The following is a 15,473-nucleotide window of genomic DNA, read 5'->3' on the forward strand; positions in this document are numbered from 1 at the left end:
TAATGATTGTGCAAGTGCAATGACTCCATCATCATTGATTGAATCTTGACAGAACAATATTGAACTTAATGAACTATTGATTGTTATTGTGTGAGACAGTGAGAGGATGATGCCTTTTGTTATTTTAGTGTTGTATATAGCAATCCCCTTTATTGTTCTTATATCCAGTACTTGAGACATCAATAGGTATACAATATCAGGTGATGAGTGATGGAGGTAAATGGTATGATAACTATCCGTTAATTGACTGATCACTTCCTGACATTGACCTGCTGATGGTTTAGTGAGGATTACTTTATCACTGGTCCACTTCACCTCTCCAGTCTCTTCTCCTAATAATAAACACAGTCAGTCAGTTAATGTGTATTTTAATACAAATAATGACTATAACTGTGTCTATGTGCGTGTACTTTGTGTAGACAAGAAACTATAATAGCCTGCATATAATTAATGTCAAAATTAATACTTAGCTCACTTCCACCAGTTAATAGTATTTCTTTTATTTGAGTGTGTCCTCCTTCATTAGCTATCTCTACTGCACTCTTTCCTCTCTCATCTTTACTGTTAGGATCAGCTCTTAACTGCAGTAGCATTGATACTTCAAAACTATCACCAGCTTTAACTGATTCATGAAGTGAAGTGTTGAAATCATTATCATTTTCTCTTCTGATAGGAATTGCATCCTTGTCAACAGCAACTTTCAATATTCCTAATCTACTCATTGATTCTTTATTGTTATTGATAGCATCAATAAGAGACTGTGATAGTGAGGTTGGTATTAACAGTGTAATAATGACTGAGCCTTTATCAATCTCCACTATAGTGAAAATATCTGTCACAATATGGCCAAAGTAGTATTGAAGAACTCTTTTAAAGTTTGTTAGAGTCATTTCTTCCCATCTGTCATTCAGTTTAATAACGACTGGTTTTTTTTGGTCGCTAGTGGTTGGTGAGGCTGCTGCTGGTAATGATGACAATTTCTCTTTGATTGTTGATCGTATGTGCTTCAATTGTGATGATTCTGAGAATTCATCAACACTATCAATGTATTGAGTTAGTTCAGTTTGTGCATTTGAAAGGTAAGTGTTTGTCAAGTGTTTAAGTACACCACAACTGAAGAAATCATAATGAGGCTGAAGAGAATCAAATAGTTCATCAACGTTGCCATATTTCAAACTGGATACTGGGACCTTTAAATAAGCAGCTGCACTCCTAGCTATAGCTATGAGCTCTGCTTCTCCATTTTGTACTCTTTTCACAATTTCTCCTCTCAGTTTAGAATCAAGTGATGCAAAATGAGAATGAAGACTTCCAATATTGGTAGCAACTTCATCCTTTGAACAGAGCTCAATGACAGTAGTAGGAGTAGAATGATGATTGTGATCCAGTGATTGTTGGTTGTGGTGTGTGAGATTGTGCAGTGACATCCACTGGTTGAAGTGGCCCCTCACTGACTGATGGTTGCTGCTCTAGATTAATATCAAGAGTGGATCCACTCTTGTTAATATCCACCTTTCATTCCTGAAATGATGTAGACTTTTTTTAGCTTACTTAAAGTTTCCATTAGTTTAGATGCCATGTTATTCAGTCCTACTTTCTGTAGTGCAGTAATGAGAGAAGAGAACACACTGTTAGGTTAGAATGAGTTTGTATGATAGTTAATAATGAATTAATGAGTCTAGTAGCTCTTTCATTTTGAGTAAGATAAAGGTGAGCAACAGCATTGTATACATCATAAGGTATGACAGCAAGAGAAAAGAGATGATTATTTAATTGTAAAATAACTGCAGCATTTCCAGTTAACAGATCAACAAGATCAGCTAACATCTCTCATCGTAATAATTATATTCTATTGACCATCCCATAGGCTCTGGTGTCCTTTGCTGTTGTACTGCATCTTTAGAATGACAATACTGAAAATAGATACTGCATAATATGCACTAATGTATTTGTGTTGAGTACAAGAATAATCAGTTAAAATGTTTTGTTAATTGTCAGAAGTGAACCACATGCTAATTGATTAGAATGAGATTATGAAATAATGTATATCAAAAATAATAATGGAATTAATAAAAAACACAGCTCAGCCTTTTATGTATAGTGTATTCTGATTGGTCGCTTGTTTTTGGTGAAGATACACAAATTCATTTGAAGAGTGATTATAGTGTTGTTTTGGTTTACTATAACTAAAACTAAAAGTACTTTTAGTAAGCCATTTTACTTTTAGTAAACTAAAACTAAAACTAAAACTAAAAGTCATTGGAGGTTTAAACTAAAACCAGAACTAAAACTAAAAGTTAAACAGAGTAAAAGAACTAAACTAAAACTATAACTAAAAGTCAATGATGTTTTCAAAAAAAACTAAACTAATACAATTACATGTTATAAACCAAAATATCTTTTAGTTAGTTACAAGTCATGCATGCATATGTTATATGCACCTGGTTTACCCATGGTTACCACATTGTGCTTGTAATTTTTGAAAATGGTTAGTGCTATGGGATATATTTACTCAAATTTTTACTAAAACTAAAACTTTTCTTAAATACTAAAACTAAACTAAATTTATTTTAATAAGGAAAAACTAAAACTAAACTAAAACTAAAAGAAAATCAAAGTCTGAAACTAAACTAAAACTAGAACTAAAACATTATTGAAGTTTCAAACTAAAACTAAAACTAAAACTAAAAAGGATTGAAGAATTAAACTAAAACTAATACTAAACTAAAAGAAATATGACCATTCGAACTATAACTAAAACTATAACCAAAACAAATGTTCATACCAAAACAACACTAAGTGATTAGTTACCACCAGTCTATTCTGTCTTGTATGAGGTGATAGTTATTAGAATAAGTATTAATACAAGTCTCTTTGTGTCGCACGTCTAGCCTGAGTGTCCTTATCTTCTCATTATCCATTAGTGACTGGAGGATGAGTAGTATTGACTCAGTAGACAATGAAGTATCCCTTAGCTTAAGTTCAACTAGTGATGAGTTATTGAGGAGGAGGTGAGAAAGAGCCTGTCCACTAGTAGAAGTGATCAGAGGATTATCAGTAAGATTTAATGAGGTAAGTGTAAAATTGTGTTCAAGTGCTTGACAGATATTAGTAACTCCTCTGTCACTAATGGAGCGGCCACTGATGACTAGTCCTTGTATTGTTTTATTATTAGTTAGTAGTATACACAAGTACTGGATACAATCATTAGTTAATGGAGAGTTCCATATCTCAAGTCTCCTCAGGTTTAGTGTATGCAGTTTAGTTGATGATAGTAGAGATACTGTACTATTAGTAGATGAGGAGTTGAGGCTAATCACCTTATGATTATTATTGATATTACTAATCACTTCATTACACTGAACTGGAGATGGAGAGGAAAGGGATACCCAGTCACTGTACCAGTCCACACTCCCAGTGATTCCTAATATAAACCAAAGGATTATACTTATATACATGTATAATAATACACATATTCACATCATGTGTACATACAAACACACATAACTTGCTAGTTGTCACTACAACCAATAAACAAATACACACACACAATACATATGTACATACATACACACATGTAATGTGTACATATGTAGGGACAGGAATATAATGCATGAAATTACATGTACATTGTACATGCTACATACACAAGTATGCATGTACACATGACATTACATGTTCATCAATAATTATACTGACTGTCACAATAATCACAAATATTACCTTTATCATGTTGTTCCTTGTCTTGTCTCAGTGCAGATATCATAATAGGATCATCATTAATAGTCTCCAAGAAAAGAGAAGCTTTCTCATCATTACTAGATGAATCATTCCTTATCTTCTGTAGAATAGGAAGGGACACTTCTTCCACTGACAGTATAAACTCTAACAATTGAAGTGACTCAAACATTGAGTAAACACAACTACTAGGAATACGCCCCTCATCACCAGACACCAAGGATCTTCCACTCCACTTAAAACTACCATCCTTCCTATATATCTCCAGCTGCTCTCCCTTACTGAATGAAAGCTCATCACTATATATTCCAGGATAGTCAATACGTGCTGTGTAAATAGATTCTGCCATCCCTAAAATCAATTAATTGGTGAATGATTATAATACAATAATGCTTTTGTGTATTATTATCAATTTGAATACTATGCACAGTATTTCACACCCTCCAATGGACTCCTAAATATCATTAGGTATTGACCCAATTACATTATGGTACAATATGCATTGTTAATAATCAAATACTTAACTCACCTCCAGTTGTTAATAGTATTTTTTTTATTTGAGTGTGTCCTCCTTGCTTAGCTATCTCTACTGCACTCTTTCCTCTCTCATCTTTACTGTTTGGATCAGCTCCTAACTGCAGTAGCATTGATACTTCAAAACTATCACCAGCTTCCACTGATTCATGAAGTAAAGTGTTGAAATTGTTATTGTCTTCTCTTCTAATAGGAATTGTACTACCATCAACAGCAACTTCCAATATTCCTAATCTACTCATTGAGTTTGTTTTGTTATTGATTGTATCAATAATAGACTGTGATAGTGAGGCTGGTATTAACAGTGTAATGACAAATGAACCATAATCAAAGCTAATGTGACTGAAGAGATCTGACGTTACTCCAAAGTAATGCTTGAGGACTGCCTTGAGTTTACTTATTGTCATTTCTTCCCATCTGTCATTCAGTTTAATAACGACTGGTTTTGTTTGATTGCTAGTGGTTGGTGAGGCTGCTGCTGGTAATGATGACAGTTTCTCTTTGATTGCTGATCGTATGTGCTTCAATTGTGATGATTTTGAGAATTTATCAACGCTATCAATGTATTGAGTTAGTTCAGTTTGCAGTGCATTTGAAAGGTAAGTGTCTGTCAAGTGTTTAAGTACACCACAACTGAAGAAATCATAATGAGGCTGAAGAGAATCAAATAATTCATCAACATCACCATATTTTATACCGGATACTTGAATGCTTAAATAAGCTGCTGCACTCCTAGCTACAGCTTTAAGCTTCACTTTACCCTTTTCCACCAGCTCCTCAAACTCATCTCTTATATTAGAATCAAGAGATGCAAAATGAGAATGAAGATTTCCAATATTGGTAGCAACTTCACTCTTTGAACTGAGCTCAATGACAGTAGTAGGAGTAGATGATTGTGATCCAGTGATTGTTGGTTGTGGTGTGTGAGATTGTGCAGTGACACCCACTGGTTGAAGTGGTCCCTCACTGACTGATGGTTCCTGCTCTAGATTAATACGACCACCTTTCATTCCTGTAAATTATAATCAAAAAGTAAAAATACCATATAGCCGGAAAGTTTCGTGGCCAAGAACTTTCGTGGTTTTTGTGGTTTAGAAGGACACCACGAAATTAAAAACCACGAATAATTTTAATTATTAAAATAAAAACCACGAATAGGCCAGGAACCTCCAAATCACAAAAGTTTTTTTGCCACGAAACTTTCCGGCTATATGGTAAATGATGTAGACTTTTTAGCATACTTGATTTTTCCATTAGTTTAGATGCCATGTTATTCAGTCCTACTTTCTGCAGTGCAGTAATGAGAGAAGAGAACACTCTGTTAGGATTAGAATGAGTTTGTATGATAGTTAATAATGAATTGATGAGTCGAGTAGCTCTTTCATTTGGAGTATGATTAAGGTGAGCAACAGCACTGTATACACCATAAGGTATGATGGTAAGAGAAAGGAGATGATTATTTAATTGTAAAATAACTGCAGCATTTCCTGCCAATAGATCAACAAGATCAGCTAACATCTCTTTCATTGTAATGTATTCTGGTGAACCTTCCATTGGAAATTGTTGCTGCTCTTTTTCCTCTGTTGGTGATGGTAAAGGAACTACAGTGCACAAAAATAAAAATAAAACTCATAATTTATTCACTATAATAATATTACTGTACCTTTAAATCCTTTATTAATGATTGCAATGGATATAGAAACTAGGAAAGAAATGACAATCATTATCATAATTAGCCACATGAAAGTAGTACATCTCAACATAAATAATAACTCAATAAAATATTCAAGTATTCCCTCATCTCCTATGACTGTGGAAGTGACTGACATGATTCAAGAAGGAAGTAGAATAAAGCCGTACACACAAGTGACTGCATGAGTGATGTTGTTAGTGGTGTAGTATAATCTACTATCAGTACATAAACCACATTCCACAACCTCCAACCATTAATGTAATGAGATTCATCACCTAATAATAATAGATACAACCTATTAATAGACTACTACCTTATAAGGTGTTGAACACTGACCACTATTGAACTTTTCACTACCGTATAGTGGATTTGTTTCGTGAGGGTAAACTTTCGATTTCCATCCTCAAAATGACTTTCGTGAGGTTAAACATTCGTTCTGAAGACATTAATAAGCTACCACGCCCATTAAAACTGGAATTTTGTTTGGTTAATTGTTCGTTCTCCCATCTTGAAGAACAAAAAGAACGAAAGTTTAGCCTCACGAAAAAAACCTGCTATACAGTAGTAACAAAGACATCGTTTGGTTAATTTAAATTGTGTATTTTCAAAATAATAACCTTTTGCAGCATAATTTAATCATTACAATACCATTTGTTTGTATGTACTATTAGTTGCATTATAATCAAATTAATATAACAAATATTATCTGTAAATGTTTGAGTAAAATGAGCAGGTGGCATTATACCATATAGTGGCGTCACTTAACTGCACCTGCTACCTGTAGTGTCTCCAAAGGACACAAAAGACACAATCAAATGGACACTACAGACCATAATGTGTATTGATATGTATTGTACATAATGGTGCATTAGATGTACTGGTAACTACTGGTTATCTGGAGATGTATTGTACATTCATAGATACTACATTAGTGTACTGTGTAGCGTGTACACATCACGGAGCTTGTTTATACTTGTGAATGTGCAAGGATAATTATTACTAATCACAATCAGGACACGTGGGAGTAAAAGGAGAGGCGTGGTACCCCATCAGTTGTATTGTGGCTTAAAATCACTCACTGGATATTTAGTCCAATTACTCTTTATTACTGGCCCTAAGGAGCGAGCAGCGAGCCAAAGACAACAAGTTGTGTTTCTACAGTTACAGTAGCTCTAGTACTCGCTCCTAATCTCTTGTTATCAATCAATGGCGGACGGTTTAGAAGGACTGGACGAAGCAGCCCTCAATGCTAAAGTAAGAAATACAGAACTATTTTTTGTTATTATTGTTATAAAATATATTTCTATTATTATTAAATAAACAATGATACTGAATCATGTCTATATACTTTACCTTACCTACCTGTACATGTACCCCTAGTTGAAGGCAGCAGAGTCTTATGAGGACAGGGCCGCCATTAGGAAGGCACTGAGGGACTTGAAGAAGAGTAAAGGTATTGAAGTTGGAGGAGGGAGGAACAGAGGAACCTCACAATATAACAGGTATCCATTAGCAACATAGAATGAAGAGAGAGAATATTTGGAGAGGTATGTACATGTACATGTATTAATAATGTACTTGCACACATATATTGTGCATTAGTACATGTAAATGTACTTATATGTACATGTATCCTATTTCACTTTGTCATTAAAGATTTGATGTACACACACACATGCATGTACATATATGTACATTGTACATGTATCTTCTTACCAACTGTAGCATTAATAATAGCATTACTCCTGGTTGTTGTTGTTTAATTATTAATAAATATTATTTGTGGATTATCTACTTTTGGAATGTTTTCTTTGTTGCATGTGTGTGCTTTATGTGTTTATTTGTTTATTAATTTTATTAGGTTTGCTGGTCGCACGTCCACTGATGCCAAAGCTACAGTAAAGCAATCCTTTGTTCCTTCAACTTCATCAAAGACTCCAAACCCACCATCAACTGGCTCCTCCTCTCCCAGTCAGAGCGTATCTAGCCCCACCCCTCCTCCTACTAGTGCCACACCTCCTGCCGAGAGAGAGAGGGAGAGAGAAGAGAGGGAGAAAAGGGAGAGAGAAGAGAGGGAGAAAAGGGAGAGAGAGGAGAAGGAGAGGGAGGAGAGAAAGGAGAAGGAGAGGCAAGAAAGAGAGAGGGAGAAGGAGAGAAGAGAGAGGGAGAGAGAGGAGAAAGAAAAGGAGAAATTGAGGGAGGAGGAGGAGAGAAGAGAGAAACGTAGACAGGAAAGGGAGAGGGAGAGAGAAGAGAGAGAGAGAAAGGAGAAAGAGAGAAAGGAGAGACAAGAGAAGGAGAGAGAGGAAAGAGAGAGAAAGGAACAAGAAGAAAGAGAGAGACAAGAAAAGGAACAGAGAGAGAGAGAAGAAAGAGAGAAAAAGGAAAAAGAAGAGAGAGAGAGAAAGGAGAGAGAAGAGAAGGAACAAAGAGAGAGAGAAGAAAGAGAGAAAAAAGAACAAGAGGAGAAGGAGAGAGAGAGAGCTAATGAAGGAGGTGATGCCATAGTAGCTGAGGAAGAGGATAAAGTGAAAAGTGAACAAACAAATAAAGTAATTCTTTAAAATGTAAAAATAATATTAGCACTTTCCTTATAAGGAGAAGGAAGACTCGTGGGTTATGGTTGACAAAGAAGCTGCTAAAGAATTGGAAAAGAAAGTGAGAGACCAACATCATATGCACAACTACTCATTACCATGTACAGTATATGTACATTGATTGATGTGCAGCTAATGTACATGTACATGTATTATGCATGTACTGCAGTTACGTACATGTACTTCATTTTGTTTCGTTAATGTTCATCATACAGTAACACATACCTACAACTTACCATGTACATGTACATGTTATTGTAAATGTATAGTAAATTTAGTAATTGTTATTATTATTATTATTATTATTATTTATTATTATTATTTATTATTATTATTATTATTATTATTATTATTATTATTATTATTATTATTATTCTTAGGCTAGTATTGATAGTACTGATGGTCGTGGATCTGATAGAGTTCAGTTACGTAAAACTGAACCTCCTCCCACTAAACCAAGATCAGGAACAACCAACACTTCTACTGACTTCGGAGTTAAGCTGAAGGTATTAATAATAATTGATTAAATAATAATTATTATTTTAAATATACTGATTGATGGCATGAGAATTTCAAAATTCATGAGTACGTGTGCATTGTACATGTACTACGTGGTATAATAGCTGGTAATTTTGGAGTGGAGATTTTAGCAAATTTTTGGCATTTTTATAGCCATTTGTCAAAATGAAACAACTAGATACACATTGTATCTTGAACCATTGTGTGCTGCTGTATAGTACATGACCAGTAAAGGGTTAGTTAATAAAGACATAATACAGGCAGTACATGTACATGTAGATACTGGATATTAAGATACATATATCATATGGAAGGAAATTTAGGAGGGAGTGTTTGGTGTTTTGATAGTTATTTGCCAAAATAAAAATCTGTCATATTGAGCCATTAATTTATCAATCACCAAAATTTAGCAATTTGTCAATTAAATTTAATACCCTCCAAAATTTCCAGCTACATTTACATGGTATGTTAGAGATCATTATTATTATTATTGTGTGTGGCTTCTTCCTAATAGTTGTGGTAATTACATACCAAATATGGTATCATGTACATGTACTGGTGAGTAACTGTAGCAGCTGCTAATCATTCTTTGAATATTATAATCACTCACTAACCAACACTGGACCTAATCACTTAACCTTACATGATACATGTACAGTATACCATAATTCTTCTAAACAGTTCTTCTAATTTCGCCATCTCCCTCCAATTTCGACACTCGACAGCATTATAACACATGGACCTGTGCTGGAAGAGGCTGACAATCATGTCTAACTCACAGTGATGCCTCGAGCAGCACTCCACCGGACAGATGACTGCCATTAGTAGGCCTAAGTTCAAGATTCCGATTATATTAGTCAAAGCAACAAAGAAGCATCGACAGACTTATATCTTGTCCAAACATGCATCTTAGTGCCTCCTATTAAGAGTAGATCTACTCTTGCTCCTATTTCGTCATAATTAATTGTTAGTTGGCCATAAAGGCTTAGTTTACTCTAATTATTCGTTTTCAAAATTTATTTATCAAAATTAAGTGACTATGGCGAATTTTTAGAAGAATTACGGTAGTCTCTCTTAATGGACACTCTCTATAGCGTACACCTCCATTTAACGGACAGCACCTAGTGTACCAATTACATTCCTTACTGTATAAAATAACCTCCACATAAAGGACACCTCTGTATAACAGAGACACGGTGTCCATTATATAGAGGCTAGTCTGTACACACTCAAATGCCACATAGATACACAGACACAGTTACACACTAATATATTGTGTCCTTTAAAATGTGCTTGATAAAATGAAAATGATGATAAGCAGAAGAGAGAATCTTGATCCAATACAAAATAATAAATAAATAAAACTTATATTTAGATAAGTATAGACCTGTTTTATAAGGCAATAAATTATATCAATAGCACATTCATATTTACTGTGATGTCATGTTCATGTACCTTGTACATCAGTAGCTTAATATTTTATAATCTGGTTTATGTTGACACTTATGTGATAATTAATACATGTAGATTAAAAATAATGGATTTACATTATTAAATTATTTATTATTTGTTATTATCAATAGTCTCGTACCCAATCAGACGTCACTTCTGTCCCTCCCACTGATACAAAATCAAAGTCATTAGCCACACCCACTAATAGAACTGGAGGGGGCGGAGGTCCAAAGACGTTGGCCGACTTTCAAAAATTGACAAGTCGTGGAAAACAATCACCATCTGGTCAACCTACCCAATCAAATGCACCAAAAGGTAATGAATATTAATTAATTGATAATGATAATAATGGGCTTTTGTTTTAGATAAACGTGCATTAATTAGAATGTATGTAAATGCTTCTCTAGAGGTACGTCCTCCTGTTTCATCTGATCAGGAACTTTACCAACTTTGTACCAAACCATCTAATCTATGGTAATCATCAGTTTATCATTATTATCATTATCCTGTGTACATAAGGACATCAGCACAACTGATGGAATAATAAAAATAGGGAGGGATTTCACAGCCATTTTTGTGAATTTTGGCATTCTCTTAAAATGGCCGTAACTTGAAAAATTGAAGTTGAAATCAGCTCAAACTTGCTACGCAGCATAAGGGCATCAATATGTATCAGAAAATGTAATAAAAATTTGGAGTGATTTTGGAGCCATTTTTTGGAAAAAAACCATGGGCTATAGCCTTGGGTATTTTTCAGAATTTTGGCATTTTCTTAAAATGGCCGTAACTTGAAAAATTAAAGTCGGAATCAGCTCAAACTTGCTACACAGCATAAGGGCATCAATATGTATCAGAAAATGTAATAAAATTTTGGAGTGATTTCGGAGCCATTTTTTGGAAAAAACCATGGGCTATAGCCTTGGGTATTTTTCAGAATACTAGCATTTTCTTAAAATGGCCATAGCTTCAAAAATTGATTTTAAAATCAGCTCAAACCTGCTACACAGCATAAGTACATCAATATGTATCAAAAAATGTAATAAAAATTTGAGGTGATTTTTTAGTCATTTTTTGAAAATAACCATGGGCTATACCTTGGGTATTTTTCAGAATTTTGGCATTTTCTTAAAATGGCCGTAACTTGAAACATCTTGATCAGAATCAAAGATACATGTACTTTATATAATAAAATTACATATTTATTTATTTTATTTATATTTATTTATTTGTTTAGTAAATTAATAAACAAATCAGTGAGACATACAGTAGACCTGAGGGCACTAACAAAGACCCCGCCCCCTACTGCAAGCACTGCAGAAAAGACTGAAGCCATAGAAGAGAACATGCTACTAGTAGTTGAATCAGCTCGAGCTATTGGTTGCTCTGTTACTGATAATATGGTGGAGGAACTAACAAGAGGAGACAAAGCAACGATTGACAAACTAATAATAGAATTAATTAAAGTGAGACTGTATTAATTAGTGGGTGTGGTTGACCACGCCTCTGTCTCCTCCCTCCAGTCTCGTGTAGTCCATATGCCTGGTATGGAGGATGAGCCTTCAAGTACTTTTAATGATTTGAGTACTTTAATGTCCAAACTAGGACTGGCCTATACTGATAGTGAGGAGACTAATGGAGGAACTGGAACTGACTCAAGTAATGGAGGAGGAGGTGAGACACTGGGGCTGGGATATTAACGTATAATAATTTATTATTACTGAGTAGTATTAGTATAATTTTTGTTAATTTTTTTGTTATTCACTGTATAGCAGGTAATTTTGGAGGGAAGAAATTTTGATTAATTGTGCTAAAATTTTATTAGTTTGTGGTCGGAATTTGTGTCCATGCATGTGTCATTGAGCATGTACATAAGGTACAAAATGGCGTGTTTTAATTTGACAAATGGCTACTATATTAAAATGCTAAATTCCCCGAAATTATTTTCCTCCAAAATTACCGGCTATATGGTGTTCTTATGATGATATCAAATTCCCAATATGGCGGGTGGTTTAGGAGGAGGTGTATCAAGATCATGGAGAGATGAAGCAGTTAATGTTAGTAGGTATAAAGATGGAGGACTGATGGTAAGGACTGATGATGAACATACACCTCATTCAGTTACTGGATCATGGAGGGAGGACAAGAAAACACCAGAAATAGGTACAGTGACTGATAATACAGTATAGCTTTAATTGAACAGTGTTTTAAGACTCATTTACAATATTAGACTAGGTCAGTGTACTGTCAATTTTTAATTAAAAGTGTGGGCGGTTTGACGTTTTGACTTATGCTTTATATTAGAATTGAATCAAATTTAACTGACCAGTGTCAATGTAACGTGAGGACTAGCATATAATATTGTCAATCCACCTTTATTTGATAAACTGTAATTGAAATATTCTCCTAATTATTAAACCCACCAATCATTAATGTACATGTTCATAGTACATGTACATATACACAAAATTGTCAAATTAAAAATCATCAAATTCATTTTATTGAAAATTACTAAAATGAAGTGTTCCTAAATTAAAGTGCTGTACAGTAAAAGTAGTAAAATTATACTGAAGCATCAAAATGTACTATAAATGGACACATGAATATTGTCACTTTTACATGTTATTAATACTTCTCTCTCCCTCTCCTCTCTGTATCTACAGATCTCAGTAAACCTAGTCTTGATGCTAATCTGTCATATGAGGAGAGGGCGGCCATTAGAAGAGCTGAGAGGGAGAGGAGAAAGAAAGAGAGAGAAGCACTGGCTGTCCCTAAATAATGAACACTCATTATTATTATTATTATTATTATTATTATTATTATTATTATTATTACATTCATTGTGTGTGTGTTTTGTATTCTCAGTCTAATAGTATTCAGTGTTTCAGACTCACTTCATTATTAATTCATTTATTTTGTTTTTTGTTATTTTTAGTATTAAGATAATGACATTAATTAATTCTTATTATAATAAAAAATAGCCAAACCCTATAAGCCCTAGTAATAATAACAATACATAAGTTTATTTTAATCGATTATTGGTAGTGGTTTGTGTGGTTGTTCGTTTCTGTGTCTATCAATCAATGTCTTCTTTTGATCTTTAAGAGTATCGTCCAGGAGACGAGATGCCTTTAAATGAATATATTCAAGTGATGGATGGATGAAGATAGTTTCATATAAATGTTGTACTAGTTCTATCCAATTAGGTTGAGATAACTGATCATTAACATATTCACATTCTATCATCAGTAGTCTGATGGTTGTATGTGACTGTAACGTGTTAGTAACAGCAGGGAGTGCCTGTTTAAAAAACAATGGTGTCATTATTTGTTCCTTCTCTTCCTTACTACAGTTCCTGTACAACTGATCTGGTTCGAAGTTCACTTTAAGTTCTGTGAGATTGTTCTTTTGAGAGATGACATTAATAAAAGTTTTTATCTCTTCATTCAGTGGAATGGATACACTCAACTGCTGTAGACTGGTGTTGTGTCTGAGACCAGTTGTTAGGAAGGACAGGAATGAACTGGGAATGGGAATGTCACTCTTCCATTTAATATCAGTCTCAAGGTATTTCAGTGTTTGGTTTTGTGTTAGCATGTCTTGTAGACTAGTACCCATACTGCTGGTATATACTCTCTCCTCCTTTATCTTCACACTCAGAGCTTTAAGTGTAGTATTGGTTTGTAGAATAGTAAATAGTTCAATAGCACTCTCAGCTGTGTCTAATGGTAAAGTCAGTGTATGTAGACTGGGATGAGAGAGAAATAGAAGATGTGGTGGGTATGGATCATATAGTATTAGACAGTGTAATCCTTTGATATGTGGTGATGTCATCAGTTCACTACTACTCCATCCTCCTATCTCTAGAGCAGTCAGTGGTGTGTTCACCTCTACTATATTCAGTGATGATGGTAGGAGTTCATCAGGTATGTTCAGTGAAAGAGCTTGTAATGTGTTGTTGTCCTTTAGTAACTGCTCTATTACTCCATCAGGTAGATGAGAAGGAGGAGCATTATAAACACCTATAGTTAGATCTAATGATGTTATTATTTTATTTCTTGTTACTCCTCTAATGACACTGATAATGGTACTTGTTATTACATTCGTTCCAATATACTCAATCTTCATTTCTTGTAGTGTTGAATTCATTTCTATACATTTCTCAAGTTCAGTGCACTTATATGTATTACCAACTGTTGGTATAGTAAGAAAAAGATTATAATGATAAGGATCATAATGATAAGGTATAGGACTGAGCATTATTAAGTGCAGTATCTTCAATTGAGGAAGATTGAGGAACTGTAACAATACAAGACTGGGATAATATAGACCATTAGATAATTCACAGTAGCACTCCTCAATATTGTGTAGAAGTGATGGTTGTAATAATTTGTGTATTACATCATCAAAGGGTTGATCATACCTTACCTCCAATCTCTTACACTGGGTCTGTAGTGAGCTATTGGTTAGTCCAGCAATGAAGACTGATAGTTTCTCGAGTAGTTCCTGGATAAATACAAATCGGTTAGATACACAGTCCAGATGCAAGTGATTCCATGTTGTGTTGGAATTGTTTATACAATAACTGAGACACAACCAGTCAAACAATGATAATGATACTCTATCATCATCCAGACACAATGAGTGGTTGTTGATGGATTGTGCTAATACTTGACATAATGTTGTGTTCTGTGATTCATATAGGAGTTGAAGAAGAAGAATGGGAAAATTGTCAAAATATTCAGATCTGATATGATTATGTCTAATATCAGGATTCTGATAGAAATAGGAGAAACAACAAGTCTTAAATCCAAACAATGGTTTCCTCTTACACTGTAAGTCAAGTTGTTGTATGTTAAAATACTGTTGATAGCTCTCATGTTCAAGGTGAGTTAGACCTGCCACAAACCTCAGACACATTCGAAAGTGATCATCATCAAAGT

The 15,473-nt window shown here is 34.3% G+C and overlaps 4 protein-coding genes and 1 long non-coding RNA gene across 5 annotated transcripts in view; 3 read left to right on the plus strand and 2 right to left on the minus strand.

Annotated features, from left to right (window-relative positions):
* LOC109585121 (uncharacterized) overlaps positions 1-6,265 on the minus strand; it is a 22,779-nt gene extending 16,514 nt beyond the window's left edge. The window contains exons 1-2 of the mRNA XM_020001075.1: positions 6,261-6,265; positions 5,013-5,014 (exon numbers count right to left, since the gene is read on the minus strand). The gene's annotated coding sequence lies outside the window, so the exon portion shown is untranslated. The remainder of the gene's footprint in view (positions 1-5,012; positions 5,015-6,260) is intronic.
* LOC109585124 (uncharacterized) lies at positions 476-922 on the plus strand. Its single transcript, XR_002186334.1, has 2 exons — positions 476-771; positions 824-922. It is a non-coding gene; the product is annotated as an uncharacterized LOC109585124 (long non-coding RNA).
* Positions 937-6,173, minus strand: LOC109585122 (uncharacterized). The gene is made up of 4 exons (XM_020001076.1): positions 5,936-6,173; positions 5,514-5,873; positions 5,270-5,284; positions 937-1,481 (listed from the first exon to the last, which is right to left on the minus strand). Exons 1-4 carry the CDS (start codon positions 6,099-6,101, stop codon positions 1,348-1,350), a joined length of 675 nt encoding a protein of 224 aa, XP_019856635.1. The 5' UTR covers positions 6,102-6,173; the 3' UTR covers positions 937-1,347.
* A 736-nt stretch (positions 6,266-7,001) lies between the features above and the next one.
* On the plus strand, positions 7,002-8,192 carry LOC109585114 (podocalyxin-like protein 2). Its single transcript, XM_020001063.1, has 4 exons — positions 7,002-7,219; positions 7,346-7,467; positions 7,827-8,063; positions 8,183-8,192. Exons 1-4 carry the CDS (start codon positions 7,172-7,174, stop codon positions 8,190-8,192), a joined length of 417 nt encoding a protein of 138 aa, XP_019856622.1. The 5' UTR covers positions 7,002-7,171.
* A 183-nt stretch (positions 8,193-8,375) lies between these two features.
* LOC109585118 (uncharacterized) lies at positions 8,376-13,313 on the plus strand. Its single transcript, XM_020001068.1, has 9 exons — positions 8,376-8,517; positions 8,564-8,623; positions 8,943-9,068; positions 10,665-10,848; positions 10,899-11,007; positions 11,768-11,996; positions 12,054-12,204; positions 12,547-12,693; positions 13,194-13,313. Exons 2-9 carry the CDS (start codon positions 8,585-8,587, stop codon positions 13,307-13,309), a joined length of 1,101 nt encoding a protein of 366 aa, XP_019856627.1. The 5' UTR covers positions 8,376-8,517; positions 8,564-8,584; the 3' UTR covers positions 13,310-13,313.
* The last annotated feature ends 2,160 nt before the right edge of the window (positions 13,314-15,473 follow it).

The sequence above is a fragment of the Amphimedon queenslandica genome, unplaced genomic scaffold, assembly GCF_000090795.2.
Source record: "Amphimedon queenslandica unplaced genomic scaffold, v1.1 AMPQUscaffold_13117, whole genome shotgun sequence".
NCBI lineage: Eukaryota > Metazoa > Porifera > Demospongiae > Haplosclerida > Niphatidae > Amphimedon > Amphimedon queenslandica.